Source organism: Pelecanus crispus, chromosome 4 (assembly GCF_030463565.1).
Source record: "Pelecanus crispus isolate bPelCri1 chromosome 4, bPelCri1.pri, whole genome shotgun sequence".
NCBI lineage: Eukaryota > Metazoa > Chordata > Aves > Pelecaniformes > Pelecanidae > Pelecanus > Pelecanus crispus.
Window position 1 is genome coordinate 35,955,059 of NC_134646.1, and position 20,742 is coordinate 35,975,800.

General features: G+C 43.8%; 1 protein-coding gene across 1 annotated transcript in view; it reads left to right on the forward strand.

Moving 5' to 3' along the window:
- Positions 1-20,742, forward strand: part of FAM13A (family with sequence similarity 13 member A) — a 135,505-nt gene that overhangs the window by 110,710 nt on the left and 4,053 nt on the right. Inside the window, exons 16-23 of the mRNA XM_075709479.1 lie at positions 540-679; positions 9,066-9,279; positions 9,663-9,801; positions 10,896-10,977; positions 11,116-11,336; positions 12,711-12,794; positions 16,881-16,976; positions 18,534-18,617. Of these exons, the coding sequence (XP_075565594.1) occupies positions 540-679; positions 9,066-9,279; positions 9,663-9,801; positions 10,896-10,977; positions 11,116-11,336; positions 12,711-12,794; positions 16,881-16,976; positions 18,534-18,617 (1,060 nt within the window). The remainder of the gene's footprint in view (positions 1-539; positions 680-9,065; positions 9,280-9,662; positions 9,802-10,895; positions 10,978-11,115; positions 11,337-12,710; positions 12,795-16,880; positions 16,977-18,533; positions 18,618-20,742) is intronic.

Genomic DNA, 20,742 nt, shown 5'->3' on the forward strand with positions numbered 1-20,742 from the left:
CCTGCACTGCTTGCTGTCTGCGCCTGCTACCTCAGGAGCTCCGGTGCCTGCTTTTTAGAAGACACCATATTGCTACAGCCTTACAACAGCAGCAGCGTTTTTGTTGTTGCTCCAAGGAGTTGCGCTCCTGTAGGAAGTGTACGTAGCCGCCCCCTCTCTCCCTTTCTCCCTGCCTTCCTCCCTCCCTTTTCATCCCAATCGATTACTGGAGGCTTTTTCAGCTGCATGCAGTTGTCAGGGCAGGCAGTCTCAGGAACTTGCAGTCGCTTTCTAAAGAAGGAAAAATTCAACGAAGGCAGATGGACAGATGTTTTTACCGGTGTGAGTGACCAATTAGTACATAGGGGTCACCCAGCAGGGGATTTGGATTTGGAGCTGGAAACATCAGAGTCTGTTTGTTTGGACCTTTTTAGCTAAAAGTGTGAGCTTACTGCTGCTGTGACTGCAGGTCTTCTTTTTTTCCTCCTCTGCCTCCTGAAACATTTTTTCTTCTTTCTCTCTCATTTCTGTGGTTGTATGGGAATATAGCTGACTTCAAGTATGAAGATTCAAGAGCATGCAAGCATTCCTGAAAACAAGTTGCAAAGAAATCAAGATGCTGATGATCAGGAAAACAGCTTTGTGTCAGAAGTGCCTCGGCTGGATTTGACAGCACTGTGTGATGACAACAACTGGGAAGGTAGGATTGTGTGATGGCTGGTCGTATGAGTGAAACGAGAGAGGGAAACCTGAGTGGGCTGGGTATATCTTTATGTGATCATGTTCCCTTGCCAAAAACAACAGGAAAGCAATTTTGTCCTGAACATGGAACTGTAAAATTCGGAGAAACTGGAAGGGAAATACTGGATGGGTACCAATTCTAATTGTCACTTAGAGGAAGAAAATTAATTGTTTTATTCTTGAAGTTACTTTCATGTGCTGTTTAGTACTGTTAAGTCTCTGAGTGTTTCAGGATAACTTATTTCTTGGTGGCTGGTCACTCAAATATTAAGCTAGACTGCCCTACACTTCAAAGAAATGGGGTATTTCACAGTCTAAAAGGAACTCCCTTCTTTCTCCCTTTTCTTCCACTTCAATCACTATTTGGAAATAATTATTTGGATCTGAAAAGCACAGCTGGAAAAAAGGCTGTCTATCTGCTACTCTGTCTTTTGATGGCTCTTACAAACAAATTTTTTTTATATATGCTGTGAAAATATTCTGATCAGCAGCTCAAACGTGTTAAATTGCATGTCATTTATTTTAATACTGTTTCTTAGCTCTCATCGCCAGAGTGCCTGCTTGGTTGGCCTCTTTGCACTGACTCACTTAAGAGTGGGAAATCGGGGGGAACTCTGTGGGTGCCATGAGCCTCAATTTCATTTGAAATTGAGATGAATTGAAGGTGTCCAGCACCTCTGGGATCAAACCCTTTGCCAACTGCCGAGTATGTCTCTGTGTACAAGCAGGAATTTTGTTAGTTTGTGCTTTAGTAGTGAAAGGGGGGCTTTGACAGGGAAGAAACAGGAAAATGCGAGTATGGTATTTTAATAAAGCAAGAGAGGGAAAATGTGTAACTAATTTATTGCTTTAAAAAAAAACAGTCTCTGAGGAACACTGAGAAGTTAAGTTCTCTGCTCGTGCCTCCACAGTGTACGTGACCTAGTATATTTTGCCTTTCCCTCTAGGAGTGGAGTAGTTATGACACTTCAGGCATGAGTAAAGAAAACCCGCAGCTGTGGCTGTCTTTGATTCAGCCAGGCAACTAGTCACCATGGACAGGAGATAATTTCTCCACTTGCTTGCTAGGCGGGGATTCCCTGGGTGGTATCACCACGCATGCAGCATGGCTGATCAAAGTGCCATGGAAGGACTCCCAGGAGGCCTTGGCCGCCTTATGTGTTTGCTGAGACGGTAATTAGCACAGCCCCACAGGGTCTGGAGCCAGGGTGAGCACGTCTGTGTTCCCAGAGGTGATGTGTGTCTTCCGCCTTCATGTGAACCTTTGGAAATAATGACTCTTTTTTTTTTTTTTTTTTTTTTTTTTTCCCTTTCTTTCCTCCTTCCTGGGTTACTAATGTGAGTCATATGAATGCATGAAGAGGAGAACACAGCTCCTTTCTGACTGCCAGAGGCTTTCCCATCATATGAAATAAGTTGCACCTTTGGTACAACTCCCTCTTCGTAGGTGTGCTCTTACGTTTGGATTGTAGCTTTCATGCCCTGCAAATATGAAATGGGATTGTGATCACATGCGACTGTGCTTGAAGAGTGCTTCTCTCTGATTCTTCCTTCTTCCGTTCTGTTCACATGTATTTCACAAGAGGAGGAGGTGGGCAGTTGCAAAAGCATCAGCGGTCTGGGGTGATAGAGATGTCATCTAAAATACTTGTCTTCCAGAATCACCATTTTGTCGGCGTAGATGAAAGAGCAGCAAAATGGTGCCTTCTGTGTCTCAGCAAGGAAAGACCGGGTCTTTCCTAGCTGTGGATGTGAAATCAAGCTCGCAGCAGCCAGGAAGGGGAAGATGTTAGCATCAACTCTCAGACTGCTTCTGCAGGTAACCGCAGAGTCTGTCTTTGAGACTGGCTTTGCAAGGCAGGGTTGTACCACTCTTCCAGAGCTCTAGCAGCCAGGGCATCCTCCCTTCCCCTGCCAGCCTGTATCACTCAAACTTTCACACGTCTCTTCAGGATCTGTGCTGCAGCTCTGGTTGCACCCCCAGGGAAAAGGGAAAGGACTGTGCCTCCAAATGCACTCCAAATGAGTTATTTGTTGCTTTGCTGTAGCAAATTCGGTAGTTCCATGTCTCAGGAAATTACCCATTCCTCCAGGACATAGTTGAGGTGACTTTTGGGGACAGAGTCCTCTGGATCATATTGCAGGAGATACAGAGCATCTAGTGACCAGGGCAACTGCTGGGCCTTTCACAAATGGCTTGTGAGAACAATTACAGGTTGAGGGGTTGCCTTCAGCTGTAGCTGTCACTGCCTCCAGTCAAATGTTAGGAAAAGGCCTTGAAGAATAGGCACAAGATTATGCAAGACAACCTTGTCCATTGACTAGCTTTTATTTGTCACTCAGGCAAACTCTCCATCATGTTAAGACCAGTGCTGCCTTAAAAACCCTCATTCAGGGGCACAGAACTGTGATAACTGCTGCCAGGTGAGCTGGCAGGGCCTCCTGCCTTTTCTGTTATGGTGGAAGTAATTTTTACCAGGTTTGGGGGTTTTGTTTTGTTTTTTTAAAGTTCACTGCATAGTCAAATCCGTACACAAGAGGAGAGGTTTGCTGTACTTCGCCAGGCTGTGTTCCCTTTACCTAAAGCTGAGCAGAGAGAGGACAGAGAACTTTGCTTCCCGCTTCCTCCAGTGCATAGGCTCACACTCTGCCATGTGCCCGCTTTCTGCATCCACTTTGCCTGCTACATACAGGGGCATATGTGTAGTAATCGTCAGGCAATTGATGTAGTACCCAGGGTGTGAACAGTGCCCCAGCCAAATTCAAGTGCTGAACACTTAGCCTAGGTGCATTTTCCATGGTCCAAGAGAAGTATTTTACTAGTGTGCATTTGGTGGATGCAAATCAAATAGTTTTATTCTCAGGCTGGGTGTGAACCGAGCTGTCTCTCTGAACTGTGGGATGTCTGACTGCTAGGCTTGCCTGCTGAGCCAGTCAGTCGGTGCCAGCTGAGATGGCTCGCGAGCAAGCATTTTCAGAGCTACTTCCACGGCAAAGGTTTTTAATTGTTGTGGATTACGTCTGAATCGAGTGCTGTGAGCGAGGAGGACAGAGTGTTCTCTGACAGTGAAGCACTATTGTGCAGATTTCTTACCAAATGTTTCTAATTCAAGCCCAGAACTTGCTATCCTGCCCTCAAGGAAAATCTGGAAGTATGTTGTTCTCCATAACAGCGGCTGGCCCTGTCAGCAGCTTGGAGCTGAACAGGCAGTTCAGTAAATCGATACGATGCGTTGTGATTGCTGCCTACGTCGCCTAATTACTGACGTTTTTAAAAAAGTTCTGGAGATGAGATTTCAAGCAGAGTTTGCAGTAACAAGCACTTCTGAAACAAGCAGCGGACATTTTTCTGCAAACTTTGAAGCTTAAAGAAAAAGAATAAAAGCAGAAGTTTAAAACACAGTTTGAGTTCTCAGTGTTGAGAACTCAAGTATTGCAGCACTGAGACCCTGAGGGTGAAGCTGATCTACAAATAGTTTTGACACTGATTTAATTGATACTTTCCCATGAAAAAAAAAAAAAAGAAGAGTAATGCATAAAAAAATCCAAAGAGTATAGCAACAGGGAAGTTTAGATCTCTTTTTTTCAACACTGTGGACTTAGATACATCAGTGTATTTGTGCGTAACACGCTAGCATAAGAAATCAAAAGGTGATGAAACACACTGCATTTTTATTAGTGTATGTAGAAAAGAATAATTGCATTGTTTACTGATTTTATTTTGTAGCATCAATATTTTAAAAATGTATATTTTCATTGTTTATTATGATGTTGTAAACAAAATACAAAGTTGGCTTGCCAGCTGAGAGATGTGTCATCTCACTAACTGAAAAGGCGTGGTAGCGCTTTATTTGGGCCATTCTTTTTGATCTACGTAGGAGGAATACCTCCTGATGTATTCAAACAAGGATGTTTTCAAACAGTTATTTATAAGATGAGTAAAATAGGTTGTTACTGAGCCAGTGAATGTTTTGGGGTTTTAAATTGCTTTATTCACTTCATTACGAGGAGGTCTTTCTGGGGTCTTTCAAGTGGGATTTAATACTAGGACCTCAGGTGTTGGAATTAGTTTAGGCTTTTAAATCCCTCTGGACCTACTTTGGTTTATAGGAGCTAAGATTTGGCCTCCTTTGTTAGTCAGATGGGTGCATGTAAAAGCCGTGTTAGCAGCATAAGTCAGCTGTGTGGCTGCAGAGGGGGAAACAGGAGATGCCCACAGCATTTTGCCGGCTGCTCCTCAGGTGGGATGTGTGTGGGCACCCCTCTGTTGGCCCTGCAGCCCCCAGTAACCCTGTGGCAAAAATACAATGTAATAATAAAAAAAAAAGTCAGGTTTTGTCAGCAAGATGGCTTGGTGCTCACCAATAATACAGCAATTTGATACAATTAATCTTTCTTCCTTCTTGCATGATACAGGTTTATTAATATCTCCAGCCCTCTATGCGGCAGGTTGGCAGAGAGGTTGTATTGCCATGGGCGTATGCGTGCCGACAGAGTTCTGCAGAGCAACACCTGGCAGATGGCTGACAGCTTTGTTGAAAGATTAGCTGGTTGTGGGATTTTGAGAGGGAGTGCAGCACTTCTGAAGGACTGCAGGCTCAATACCAGCATATTTTACTTCATCTGCGCCAACTTAGAAAAGGCATGCCTAAAAGAAATGCATTGAGAGTCTGACCAAGAAATAGAACATTTTTTCACCCTTTCTCTGCACTGATACAGCCATGGTGGTTAAATATTCCCAAATATATTTTTTCATGAAAGGTTGCCATTATGGAAAATGGGGGGAAAAAATAGTACATAGAAAGAATATGCAGATGAGTAGAAAACTGAGAGTTTTCTCCGAGGAGGAGAGATCTGCTCAAGACAGAAGATGAATGAGGGTAGCTGCTCTGTCAAGTCAATAGCAAAGAAAAGGTAAAACATTCTTCACTGAGATTTTGTTCTTCAATTAGCAGAAAGGGGAAAGGGTGACAGCGTTAATCCTGATAGCAGATACTTCAAACCTGAGCCAATAAGTCCAGGAATTTAGCAGCCTTCAGAAAAGGCTCAACACTTTGATAGTTATCGTGGATAAATGAATAACAAAAGATAATATGTATTGTGTTAAACGGGAATTGTTTGATTGTGCACTGTCAGAAAAAGCAGCAGCTTACTCTTAGCAGGTTCCTGTATATTTGTGCAATCCACCAATTCCAGTGCTTCCAAGCTGAAGCACCTGGCACCTGGCTGGTATGAGAGAGAAAGCAGTTGGACTACAGCTCTGGTCCACTTGGAGATCTGACGTAGATGAAATTCATAATTCTACGTACCTAAATATGTTCCTTAATTAATTGCTGTGTTACTTTCGGGGGGGTTAGCCATTTTGTGTCCAGATGAGATTTTTTTCTTCTAAATACTTACAGTCAGCAGGAGAAACAAGTTACCCATAGAGTTAGGCCTTCCAGGAGTGAGGGTTAAAAACAGCTGATTTTCTGTAGCAGCCATTTCTTCTCTCAAGTCTCAAATTTGATTTTTCCTTTTTGGACTTCTTTCCTTCTCCTTTTTAACACTTCCTCCTTTGGAATGTGAGTTTCTATTTTTTGGGCAGTATTTTGAAATCAACAAAAGAGAAAGTACACATACTTCAGTCTCCACTAGCTTGCCTAAAGTGCTTGGCTGTCTTTTGGGGTTTGATCAGAGGCTCTTTGAAAGCCATTGCAATTCCCTGAATGTCGCATGCTATCTGGTATATAAATCCACCTTGGGACAAAGTCACATGCATCATGCATGATTAATAATGGCTCTGTTAGCTGGTACGGTAGGAGCTTAATTTGGTTACTGCTAAATATGCTGTTGATTTCTTCCAAGTTTATTCCATCTATGTGGAATAAACATGGAGGTGTGATTTAATAATTTCCAAGAGCAAATTCTGTTTGGGGTGAGAGTGTATTCCAAAAATCGGAAGTGAGAAATGTCTGGAAGAATCATGTGCATCACTTAACCTCATTCCTGCTAGTCAAATGTATCAGACTTGTTCCTTTTGTGTTATTAGCCTTTATTTTGCTACAAAAGGTCTTGTGAGGACCTTCCTGAAATCATGAAAGATTCAGGGAAGTGTGCGACAACAAAAGTGTCACACTTTGGCTGAAGGGTTTGCCCTTCGTTTCACCTTCCTTCTTATCAGATTCCTTGAGCAAAATATTTCAGGTATTAGGAACTGTCAAGGTTGAACGCAGCTTAGAAAAAACTCTGGTTCCAGAAATTAACTGAGAGAAGTGCGGGCTGCGTAAGCTTTCCAGTCCGAGGCAAAACAGCCTACGTACACCTGGGGCTTGCACACCTCGTCGAAGTAGCCTCTGCGAGCCAGGCTTTGCTTATCACACCACCAGTGAGAGGCTCCGAGAGGCTCTTCTGCAAAAACCTCCAACCATCCCTTTCAGAGCAACACATCCATTTGCATGAAGCACCAACCTCTAAGCAGAGGCGTGCCGTTTATATTCATGTGCTAAGGAAGAAGGGAAGAGGAGGAGAGCATCGTTTGACACTGTGTACATGCAAAATACCACTGAACCTGTCATTACTGAGTTGTGGATGATCTTGTGCTACCCTAATTGTACATGGGGGAGAATATTAAACAGCATAGAGGTTCCATAAGGGAATTGTCATACAATCCATTCTGAGCTATGAAAATGTTAACCTTGTTCAAAATTGATAACTTCAAAAGCCCCTTCACTTCATGGAAGAAGAGTAGACACACTAGGCACGGGAAATATGAGGCCATAGCTCTGCGACTGGTCTGGGAGCTTTCTATAAGGTTTTTGTTTTGTTACTTGGCTCTAGAACTATTTGTTAGATTTATAAGTTCAAAGCCTGGCTCTTAAACTGTCTAATCCTGTGGTGCTAAGTAGGAGCATGCAAATCAGCTTAGTAAACTATCTGAACACAAAATGTTAGACTTCTTATGGCATCTGGAGGGAGCGATCACAAGATTGAGGCGATTGCTTTCCATGGGCTCCACTATGCTAATCAGCAATGCGAAGTTGGGTTTCCCTTTCTCCAATCTGCCATCTCATTGTAGAACATTGCTTTTTACTTCCAGCTGGTTAGTTTGTCCAAGGGACTGAAGATTTCCTCACTTTTCTACCATGCTGTTAAGCAGCAGGATTGCATGTGAAAGAGAAAAGGGGGAAACTCAGACCATATTACCGTCATTGTTAATTTACAGGCTAGGCACCCTGTGGAACAGGTAGTAATGTGAGACACCTTTTCCTTGCAGACTAGAAGACCCTATGCTAGCTCCTAGTCTTTGAATTTCCAATAGCTGGCAGCAGGGTCATACTGGAGTGCTGGAGGCTACGGGAGGACAATTAATATGCTGTTCTTTTACAGCATTTGTACATCCTGAAACTGAAAAAAAAAAAATCCTCCTGTAATCCAGTTACCTTCTTTATACTGCCATGTTCCAATAATTCTCTCTTGTCCAGCATAACTTTTTCCTCAAAGGTGCTGGCTGGTGATAGCCTCGTTTGGTGTCAGTCTGTGTTAATTACTGGCCAACTTTTGGGTACAGTTTTCTGTCTGTCGTGGTTTAGCCCCAGCCAGCAGCTAAGCACCACGCAGCCGCTCGCTCACTCCCCCTACCCCGATGGGATGGGGGAGAGAATCGGAGGAGTAAGAGTGAGAAACACTCCTGGGGTGAGATAAGAACAGTTTAATAATTGAAATAAAATAAAGTAAAATAATAATAATAATAACAATGTAATAGTAATAATAATATACCAAGCAAGTGATGCACAATGCAATTGCTCACCACCTGCCGACCGATACCCAGACAGTTCCCGAGCAGCGATCGCTGCTCCCCGGGGCCAACCCCCCCCAGTTTCTATACTGAGCATGACATCATATGGTATGGAATAGCCCTTTGGTCAGTTTGGATCAACTCTTCTGGCTGTGCCCCCTCCCAGTTTCTTGTGTACCTGGCAGAGCATGGGAAGCTGAAAAGTCCTTGACTAGCATAAGCAGTACTCAGCAACAACTAAAAACATCAGCATGTTATCAACGTTCTTCTCCTACTAAATCCAAAACACAGCACTGTGCCTGCTACTAGGAAGAAAATTAACTCTATCCCAGCCGAAACCAGGACACTGTGGCACCTAGGAGATCATTTATGTTTGTGTAGAGTACCCACTGTGGCCAGGCAATGCTTTACATTGCTTTGAACACTGGGCAGATGTGAGTAATGACCCAGAGAATGTGTGGCGACAAGGAATCGTGGTCCGGGACCGGTTCATTAGAAAAGTTGCCTGGAGTCTGTCATACATGTAAAACAAAAACGATAAAACCAGCCTTTGTCTTACTGTTCCCAGAGCCCATCCCTGCTCTTTCCTCATGGCAGCGAGACGGCTTAGACTCAGATGAGGCTCGCCTTTCCCCGCAGGCCGGTCGCTTAATTCGCCAGCTTCTGGATGAGGACAGCGATCCTATGCTGTCCCCTCGCTTCTATGCCTATGGACAGAGCCAACAGTACCTGGATGATACAGAAGTGCCTCCTTCCCCTCCCAATTCTCATTCCTTCATGAGGTGAGTTGTGATTTGCCTGTGCTCTCGCACCCAGTTGTAAAGGGTTTGCACAGTTGCATGAAGCAACATCTCTTTGGATCACATACACCGGATAGCTATGCTGTGTTGGGTTTCTGTTCCTACTGATGGGAAACTGATATTTTTAGAAAAATTCTTGGTAACTAATCGTTTCTGCATTTGTGAATTAATACCTAGGGAGTTGCTGTTGCTGAAAGAGGCTGTTAGAGGATCTTTTGCTATCTGTCATTACAAAGTAGCAACGTAACTTTCTCACTTCTGTGGGATTTGCCTTCATTTACATGAAGTTTTAAGTGTCCTTCTCTGTATGAAGATGTACTGTGGCTGTTTGGATAAGCTCTTCTTGCAATGTCTGCTCTTGGTAGGAGGCGGAGTTCATCTTTGGGATCTTATGAAGATGACAGAGAGGACCTTACCCCTGCACAACTCACACGGAGGATTCAGGGACTGAAGAAAAAGATCAGGAGATTTGAGGACAAATTTGAAGAGGAGAGGAAATACAGAGTGAGTCTGTAGGAGTTAAGCATTTGTATGGAGGTATGCATTAGCAACAAAGAGAAGGGATGTCAGGGAAGTCTGTCAAACACACAGAGGGCTTGAAAGCTTTTATAAGGGGGAAAAAAAAAGATTAAAAGAAAAAAGCTGCTGACCAAAAAAAGATGTGCATCCATACCAAGCAAATTACCTTTCCGGGCATTATGTACAATCAATGCAACACAAGAGAGAGCCTAATAAACTCATAGGATTTTGATCACTGCTTAAGACAGTGTGCCAAAAGCACATACTCGGTGTGTAGGAATAGCTATGTTAAACTTCTGTTTGTTTATTTATTCAAGTTCAGCTTATGGGAACCACAATTGCACATCTCATTTGCATGATGGTAATCCCAGGACACCAGTGTATTGCAGAGGAGAGAGAGCAGCTGCCTTTACTCCTGAGCAAGGAACCACAGTCAAGTGCTGCTGAGCAGTAGCAGTGTGCTGTGCTCTAATTATTCCTGATATGCCCTTCTGATGCACAGAAAGCTTTTTGAGGAACTAAAGCTTTGCCTGTGTGCATCTTTGATTTAAACCACAAAGGATTGTACTGAAAGGATCTTGTCTGCAGTAGAAAGGCTGGAAGAAATGCTTGGAGCTTGCTGTAGCCTAGCATTTGGGTTATTTCGGTGTCTTTAGATGTAAGGCAGCCTTTGGTGTGGATACACGCGTCCTAACGCTTCTCAAACTGTTCATGCTAGGCTTCCTCTATTTTGGAGGTACCCTCTTGTTAGGAAACAATAGGCACAAGGATTGCAGTGCGCATCTGGCCCTCTGAGCCACTCCTACAACTTAATGTTTGCCATCAAAAGTTTTGTGTTCTCTAAAAAGAAAATCAATCTCATGATGCCCCTAAGAGACAGTGTTGTGACAGGCAGGAACAATTAAAGCAAGGTCTGAAATGAGCTGGTCAGAGGTACGCAGGTGCCAGTCAGAAGCCAGTGCCCATGCTCTATGCTGGGTCCAGATTCTGTTGTACCTCTTTTTGTGACACACGCTTGTTTCAGTGGGTCTGTCCTGTTGGTTTAACACAGATTCAGCATGACTGTTCTTTCCTCCCAGCCTTCCCACAGTGACAAAGCAGCCAACCCTGAAGTGCTCAAATGGACAAATGATTTGGCTAAATTCCGAAAGCAGCTTAAAGGTGAGCAGCCACCACTGGTGCACCTTCGGGTTCAGCTGGACTCTGCCTCATTTAGATTTGATGTTAGGCAGCAATCCTGTCACTGTCACATTTTAAAAAAGAAAAATTACTCATCTTCCCCCACATGTCCCTGTTTAGAGTCAAAACTGAAGATATCGGAGGAAGACCTTGGCCCTGTTGTGCGTCAGCGGAGTAACACGCTCCCTAAAAGCTTCGGCTCTCAGCTTGAGAAGGACGATGACAAGAAGCAAGACCTGTCAGATAAATCTGCAAAGCCTGCCGTGGAAGCAACCCTTGATTCTATCCAGAAGAAGCTTCAAGAAAAACGAACAGAGACAAACCGACCTGAAGATATTAAGGTATAATGTAGACAGATCAGATTTAGGCCTTTTAAGTGCAAGTAGGTAAATTGTGACTGCATAGTCACTTGTGAAAGCCCTGTGGTCTTCTATGTTTTGTCACAAAGTCTACAACCTTTACTCCTGGCTCACTTGCTTTAGCTTCTTTCCCTCTGCATTTAGTATCTTATTTTTTCCCAGAGCTTGGTTTCTATTGAATGCCATTGTGTGTTTTCTGATCCTTGTGTATTCCAAGTAATGGTCCTGAATTATTGCAATATTTTCTGCCCTGTATTTGGCTATTTCTGTTGTTATGTCAAAAAGCTTTTGACAAGTTCTGAGTCTTCCAGTGATTCTGGAGATTGGGTCATCTGTTTTCTCCTAGTTCACTCCAAAGCTGAATGCTCTTCTCTCAGGGCATTTTATCGCTGCTCTTTAGAGTTTCACATTGAGCTCTGTTAGCTGCTGTGATCTCTGAGGGTTATCAGCAAGGAGGCCTTTCGGTCTGATGTTGCTAGTTCCTGAGGTTTGGGCAGCCTGAAGTGAAGTCCTTGAGTCTGCTGACACGTAAATTGTGCGGTGCTTTGTAAGAGAGGGGCAGACAGCATTATCTCTGTTTACTATATCTGCAGAAGATGATGATACACACAGTGTGTGTTTGGCTCTTTTCTGACGGTAGCAAGAATCCACAGCCTGGCTGTTTAAAGAGGGCCTGTGATAGTATTGCGTGCTATGATAGGGAGAGAAGGCTCAGTGTCAGGCAAGTTCAGTGGGGTAACTCTGGCAAACTTAGCTAGGGAAGTCTTCTCCAACTGTCTGCCCTTTTTTTGGCTTGGTCCCCTCAGCCTGTCTGCCAAAACTTTTCACTCCGTAGCAGAATTGGCAGAAGGAGACGGTCTGACTGCTCTTCAGTTCTTGGTAAAGCATGTTTGTGGCAGTCAAAGCAAAGATGGCAAGCTTTGCAAGAGGTACTGGAGCTTGTCTCAGATCTAGAGAAAAAGAAAGAACGTGTGTTTTGTTGTAGAATTTACACTTTGGATCTTAACTGAAAAAGAGACACCATCATTAAAAGTTGAATACCATTGTTTTTTCAAAGCACACTGATAATCAGTAAATCCCCCTTATGTACATAAAATACCATCATATGCAAAGTTTATATGGTTTTAATCTGCTTGCATTGTGCATAGGGTGCCACTCATGTTAATGGTCTCTTTGGCGATATAGGTGGGAAAAGAGGACTGGAAGGCAGAGATGAGTCTTCAAAATATTAATATAAAAATTACATTACTTTGGTTAGGCCACAAATCAGTATTGTTTGAGTCCAGGAATCTGACCTTTTTTTTTTTTTTTTTTTTTTTTTTTCTTCCTCCTATCTCTCTGTGCCACTTTTCATAGGACATGACAAGAGACCAGATAGCAGCTGAAAAAGTGGCTCTTCAAAAAGCTTTGCTGTATTATGAAAGCATTCATGGCAGACCGGTATGTACAGCAGCATTTTTTTCAAAGTACATCTTTATATGTTTTTGTCTGTGGTAAATGATCCCCCTAATGCTCCTTTGATGTCACAGTCACTAGAACTTCTTGCTGTTCAAACCACACGTGCATCCTCTAATCCGCCTCCCTGATCCTTCAGTACCACTGCTACTGAGGAGTCTGTTCTCAGCAAGGTGATGTCTGTACCAGTCCTGGGCTTGGCAGATACCTGTAGGACCAAGCCTACAGGCTGAATGAGGCTCAATATACACTATATCAGCATCATGCTCACCAGGGTCCGCAGACATCCAGTTTGTGGCCCAGCAGATTCACCAGCTTTGTTGGGGATACAGTCTGCACGGGAATAGTTCTGTGTGGTCTCCCATCCAACCAGGAGTTTTGCAATTTGCTAGCATTAATGGCTAGCTGGGGAGACAGGTATGCAATATATTGCTCCCTCTTGGAGGATCTACAGCGGGTTTCTCCTGACACCTTGCTGCTTGTAGGGAGGCACCTGCACCTTGCTATTGCACAATCCTCTTGTGCCAAAGGATTTATGAAACAGTTTGTCTCCTCAGCATCACAGCACAAGTTGAGAGGAGATTTCATTCTTCCCTGAGAAATGGATGTTTTTTTCCATGTGCCAGTGGAGGCAAAGGGCGTGAGGTTTCTTGCACGTTTGGTCTTAACAAAGGAAAATTATTTGTGAAGACAGAGAATTAAGTATTGTGTCCTGTTGATCCCTTCTGTGGCAGAAACACGGTGGCCAGCCAAGTTGGCTTTGTATGAATCCCTCGTCCTCTTTCACTGATGACATTATAATCTTTGCTACCAACTGTATAGGTAAAGTAACTTAATTTCAGAGTGGTGCTAATCCCTTGAGCAGTGGCTTGGGAGCAGCAAATTGCTGCTTATAAGGAGTACTTGATTAGTGCAGCTGACAAATCTGTCGTTCTGATGCTGCATGAGATTCCTGATCTCTTCCTTCCTTTTGCTCCTGAATTATTTCCTCCTTTGTCCATTGTTTTAAAAAAGTCTCACTGATTATTTAAATGCTTTCATGAAGTGCTAATATTGTACAGTCACATATACCAGCAACTGAAAACAGCATACTTGTATGAGAGGACATGTAGTTTTATTCTTGTGTAAAATAGCAAAAGGACAGCACAAGAGAATCCATTTAACCTTCCCTGTCTTCTCCATAAGACCGGGTCTGCTTTTGCTGCTTTTACAGTGGTATAAATCAACAGGTGGCATCTCGTTGAAGTGAACTCACTTAAATCTGTTTAAAAAGAGAACAAGTCCCGAGCCTAGCTTGTCAGCATACCTTTTTTTTTTTTCCCCCCACCCCTGATGCTTTATTTATACAACTGCTTTTTAATTTGTTTGTTTTTAAGTAAGCAGTCTATACCTAGCAACACTGAACTGCAAGGAAGACTGCAGCTGATCAGCTTTTGCTGTTCCCAGCTCCTGGCAGTGCAGCAGTGGAAAAGTACTGAAAGCTTGAGGAGAATGGGATAGTTCAGCCAAGTATTTTTTTTTCTTAAAGATATTTAACTAAAGAAAAACAATGGAGCTCAGATTTATTGTGCAACTGGGTCTTTCTGCACCAGTGATAGATGAACCTGCAAAGGTGGAATTGGAACTGTTTTAGTTAAGCCAAAAAGTCCATCTCTGCAGAAATTCTCAAGCTGCTGTAACAATGCAAGCAATGGTCTGTTCCTTGGCTGCTGCTCTTTTGCCATGTGGAGTGTGCCCCACGGTTGTGTCAAAGGCTCCATTATTCCAACAGTCTTTTTGCATTTTGATGTTCTCCCAAAATATACTCAGGTTTTGCTGGTATTACGTATGTTTGCCTGGTGAGACAGTTTGCCCATGTGCTAAACGTTTTCTTTCAGAATCTGCTTTCTGTTAAGTGTGCTGGTGTAAGTCTGCAGGGCTGACTCAGGCCCTGTACACTTAACTTCCAATGCAGAAATTAATTCTTCTCCATACTGATATTCAGACACTGAAGCATGTAGTTTATTTTTCCCATTCTTCAACATACCTAAGGATTTTTTGGCCATTCCAAGGCTTATGTTTACTTCTCTGTGCAAAACAGTGCTTTTTATCAACTTTGAAAGGTCGTTAATTGAAGGTTTGGTTCTCAGCCTCAGCATAGTTGTGCTTTAGTAGCAAAGACTGCCTGAGCCAACAGTGGTGCTGTGCCTCCTATTCTACTAACTGCTAACCTAGTAAAGCTAGGAATAATTTTTTATATACATATATATGGGCTACCCAGTTTCTCCAGTTGGATGCTTGATTGGTTGCAGAGAAACATCCAAAGTTGGAGGCAACTTGCTAGCCAGTGCAATTGAATACAGACACATCAACATGAAACTCAATACAGAGAGGGCTGAGTGAATTGTTTGATGCTGCTCACATCCCTCTAATCCATGTGAGCTGCTTACTCAACGAACAGCCCAGCCTGAGGCTGTCGGGTATCGGAGCCTGACTGTGCTTTGGAGGTGTGGGACATGCAGGCCCTAGAGTTCGGACTGCCCATCTGTATGCCCCTTATCAGGCTTAGGGATGTTTGCATCAAAATAGGCTTGGTTATCAGGAGGAAGATGCTACCTCCAGATTCTTAGAGTTCATCCCTGCCATTTACACTCCTGGCAATATTTACAGCTCTTCTGCCCCTTGAAAACCAACACCCTCTCATGCTCTGGAGGGAGGATGTGAAAGCTTTAGAAAGCTTACTCCAGTGAAAGTCAACGCAGACCAAATAAAAGACAGTTCATTTTAAAATTTCCTCCTTATCTCAAGCTGTGTTCCCTTTCCTCCTGTTTCTGTTGTAGAAAGGGAGACTGTACAAAGCTCACTAGGGGTTACGGTGTTGATGTTGATTTTTGTATGGCAGCTGTTTGGATGCTCTGGTGAGTAGCCACAGTAAAAAGCTTTGAGGCAGATAGGCATGACATCAGAATCAGTTAAAGCTTCCCCTCATAAGAGCTTTATAATCTAAAGTTAGACAAAAGATCTAATGGAAGGACAGGCACAGGATGTGGGTCAGACAGTGCTGAATATGAAGAAAGATGATGATAAGGTTGGTTCTGTTGAGTATTTTGTTTGTTTTCTAACCCTGCTGTAACAAAACATTGAAGAAATCAAACCCAACTTCCTCAAAACTAGTACTTAGTTGGACGGACCTTTGCTTTCCCACACAAGCTACTGTCTGTTAGGTCTTCCCTTCTCCTGCACTGTCAGTACTACTGAGATCTTCATCTTAGCTTGGATCTGAAAGAAAAACAGAAATGAACACTCACAGTTTCCAACACTGAAATTGAGGAGGGAGTGCAACATGCTGCTAGGAGGAGTGGAGTTAGGGACAGAGCAATGTAAGGAAGGCTTGGGGCAGGCATCACAGCACTAGTCTGTCTTCTGTAGTCCACGCAGCCCTGGCATCTTCATCCCTTCTCAGCATTGTGGTAACTTCTCCCCAGCAAGGTTGCTGGGAAGAAAGCTGGAGGGGGAAGGTTAGGGGGTTAAAAAGATGAAGAACTGCTGGCTTGGACAGGAAATTAGGAGGAATAGCAAAGCTGGAAAGTTAGCTTTTGTGAAATCTGTAGTTTAACCTACCCTGGAAAAGTCTCCTTTTATTGCAGTATCCAGTCATTGCAGCTCCTTTCTCTTTTCCTGGGTCATAAACACTGCCTCTGAGGTCCCAGCGACAAGAATAAGGGTGGGAAACCTCATGTTGTGCCTTATAATGGTAGGCATGATTACAAGCACAGACTGCTGCCTGTATGGGTCATTTTGTGCTGTGGACATAGGATACCTGAGTTGGTCATTTAAACCACCTGTCTCAGACAGCCACATTACAAGATACCCCACAGCTTGGGTGCTACTTCATCTGGCACCTGGGCCAGGAGGTGCAATCACGTACACGAGCACTTGCATTACCAGTTTCAGGGCTAGTGCTGTTTAACCTGTCATCCTCATGAAATTCCCTTTAAGCCCCCTCTGACTAACAGCGATCACAGGCACATGCATTATGGAGTGGAGTATCTGCTGCAGGCTTCATGGATCTCACTTCTTTTTCCTTTTCAGGTTACCAAAAATGAACGACAGGTGATGAAGCCATTGTATGACAGGTATCGCTTGGTCAAGCAGATCCTTTCCAGAGCCAACACCATCCCTATCATTGTGAGTAGAGCATTCTTTTGGGGGCTGTTTCTTTGGTTTTGAGCTGAGGAAACAGGAATCACCACACTTTTGCATACAACACAATCACTAAAGCCAAATCCCACCCTCCCTTATCACTCAAAGACCAAGCAAATGAGTGAATCGATGACACGCTGTATACTGAAGGCAGGCAAAGCTGGACAAGGGACTCTAGTGCCTACCCATGAGCCATGGGGCACATCTCACCTTGTGTTGTTTCTCCTCTTTCCATTGGGCTGCTGCTGTTATTTCATCATCTTGTGTTTGGCTACAGCCTCACTTCCCTTTCCTTACCAATTCACTCTGAGCTGTAGGTCTTCCATGCTGCTTGGTTACAGAGGATCGTATGTCAGGAACGCAGAATTGCGTGGGTCCCACAGGAGATGCCAGTCTCCTTGGCTGAGAGAAAGGGCCAACAGTCTCCTAACACTTCATTTGTATTGAAGAGATCCTGCAGGTGGTGGATATTCCCTCATTCGAGGTGGTGCTTTGGCAAGGAGGCACTGCCAGCAGCAAGGAATCCAGGGCACTCCTCTAGGGAGCATATGCACTATCTCTAACTTTAGACAACTTCTGTAGGCCACTTTTAAAAAGTTACTTCATCTAAAAAATACACACAGAATACTTTTAGCCTGTCTACAGAAAGAGAATTGTTTTATGATGGTTCCTGTTTACTCTGTCTGTATGATCCTATACTGTTTTTGCTGTTCCCAAGCAGCGCTCGTGTCCTGGTCACTTTTTGTAGACCATCAGTGAAGTGAATGGACCGGCACAGCATTACTCAGTGCAGTCACACTGAGAAGTGGAGGTTTTTTTCTGCAAATACTGTGAGGTGGTCCTGCATTTAAGACAAAAAGCTGTTCCTCCTTGAGTATGCAAAGTACTCCCCAAAATGTGTGCTGTGAAGACAGTGCTGGCAATTAGAAGGAAGAAACAGTATAGCTGTGCATAGGCAGTTTAATGGAAAGCTCTCAAAAGAGAGCTCAGGTCCTGTTTATACACAAAACTGAAATTGCACAGTGGCTAGCAGAGGAGAGACAAGACTGGCTTTCCCTAGCCCCTGTAGTGGGAACAGCGAGAGGCTCGTGCAGAGGCAGGATGCATTTGAAATTCCATCTCTACATCATTATGCACTTCAGTGGGAAACCAGGCTTCTGGAAAGCAAGCTTGGAGAGTCTAGCTGGGCTTACACTGTAGCTCTGGAAAGCTAACCAAATGTGTGTGTGTCTGGGCCTCGGGCTGGGGATGACCTTCTTGCAGCCTTTACTTTGTAGTTCCTGCCCAGCTAATATTCCAGCATCCAAGGTTTTTTTCTTAAAAGTGTTTGGCAGTGATGTTCCTTGCTAAACAACATCCTGAGAGAAAACAGCCCAAGGTTCAGGGGGTTTGCCGGGCATGTTTTTCTTCTCTAAGAAACAGATTTCTCCTGGTGGTCAAGCAATGAGCTGAGAGTGAATGTGTGGGTGAGAATAAACTGGGAGCAGGTGGTGAAGGAGAAAGGGGTTCATAATGTAACGTACTTGTTAACACCTGTCACAGGGTTCCCCCTCCAGCAAGCGGAGAAGCCCTTTGCTGCAGCCAATTATCGAGGGCGAAACAGCTTCCTTCTTCAAGGAGATAAAGGTGAAGACCTCCAGCTGCTAACTAATTGCTCAGTTTGCATCAATTTTCCCCTTATACCAATGAAAGAGAATGATTGATATTTTTTTTCCATCAGTGTTGATTTTTTTGCAGTGTCCTCGTGAAAAATCAGTAGCTGCTTTAAGCCTCGCCAGTTCTGATCGAATTCTTCCTTTGTTGTAGATAAGACTACAGTATTTCCTTGGCTTTGCATTCTTTCCCATCCTTCTCCTTCCCCCTCCACCTGCACATAATGTAATTTATTTTGCTTTAAAAAAAAAAAAGTCACAATGACCTTTGTACATTGCTTTTTTTCTTGCTTTCCTCCTTTCTTTTTAATGACACTAACTTGTTTTGTGGTAGTTTCTCTCACTCCAAAGCTCTGTGGCTTGCACACAGCACCATGGCAGGAATGAGCTCTCACAGAACTAACACTCGCACGTGGAGCCAACCGGGGCACTTACGGGATCCATACCTACTCCCGTTCACGGGCTTATTTTATCCAGGGCTCTTTGTCACCACCTCATGAATGATATTGCTAACCAAGTCACGTGAGGATGGAAGTAAGAACAACTCTGTTCTGCTAGTTAACGCTTGGTCAGATCTGGATGGCAGGATTGTTGTGCTTCTTTCTCGTGCTGCTGTGGGGCAGTAATTCTTGGTGGTGAAGACTGCTATGATACTGGGCCTTCTTCCCCTGAGAAGAAGGGAAGTCCAGCGGTTGACCAGGACATGCAACGTGGAGCTGGGCCCTGGCTTGCTTTTGTTACCCTTGCAATGTAACAGGGGCAAAAAGTGCTTTGGCACACTTGGGTCACTTATCTATTATCCAGCCAGATTTCAGTTAATGATGTAAATACTGCAGACCTGGACATCCAAGGTGATTTGATTATTAGGCAATTACAGTAAATTGTATGTTAATGGACTATTCAAGGCACATATTCATTAAAACCAGGTTGCAGACTGAATATGTTAGTCTGCTGTTTGGAGGCTGGTTAATCATAACTGAGCTCTCAGTATTTTCTAGATAGCTGCTGGATCAAATCTGCAATAGTGGTCTGGTGGGGGGTGGTTTTGTTTCTTTCTGTTAGCGCGTTCTCTATTTTTCACCTATGCTTGCACTCAAGAGTCAAAACTTACAGCTGTCAGTTATGGTGATCTGTGATGACCAGCATGGCTGGTGCTGCACCAGGGCAGCATCGCACCAGCTCAGCAGTGTCCTGCAAGGAATACAAACCTTGAGAGGTTTCTGACTGAAGATCAGGGTGACAGCCTTAAGCCTGTTAACGTTTACATGCCTGTTAACACTTAAATAGGGCCTAGTGAATCTGCTGTGTCAGCTGTGCACTGAACTACACTCGGAACTAAAGAGGGGAAATTGCCAAAAGGCCCCAAAACTTACCCCCTGCATAGGTGTCCACTGTGGGCAGAGCACTACCTAATCTTGATGGGCCCCTGACACTGTCAGGTTTTTTGATTTTGGGATTTTTTTTTGAAGCATTTGGGAGAGTTGGATAAAAGCTTGAAAGGTGGTTTGAGGTGAAGCCTTACCAAACATTTGGGTACAATACCTTGAATGTTGTCTCCGTTGGAAAAAAAAAATCATTGGGAAGCTTGCTTGCTGGGATTGCTGATGGTGGAATACTCCGGAGATTTTATATTTGTAACTGGAAAATTTAAATGCCTCCTGATTGCCTAAAGATCCAAGCAGGTGCAAGCCAAGTGGATCTAGTCAATGAAGATCATTCTGGTTCGAGGTGTAAATGCCAGTGCAGGTTTAAAATAAGATTCCCATGTGACACTTGTTTAAAGTGAAGGCCTCAGATGGCCATTTCCATTTGAGTTCTCACTAAGAATCCTTTTAATTCACTCCTTCATTTTAAACAGCAAAATGCTTTAAGAGGTCTTGTGACAGCCAGATGTAGTGTTTTGGCACTGAGGTCTAAACAAGTGAAATTTCTACGCTTTCTTTTCCTCCCATGGGCTTTCATTGGCAGGAGGCTCGCTCCTGAGCTCTGGGCCAGAGTAATCCTTGCTGGCTTGGGCAGTGTGCTGGTGCCCTGGAGCGAGGCAAGTGAGACAGGCTGATGGGCATCTGTGGGGAAGAGACTGCTGCCAGATTTACAGA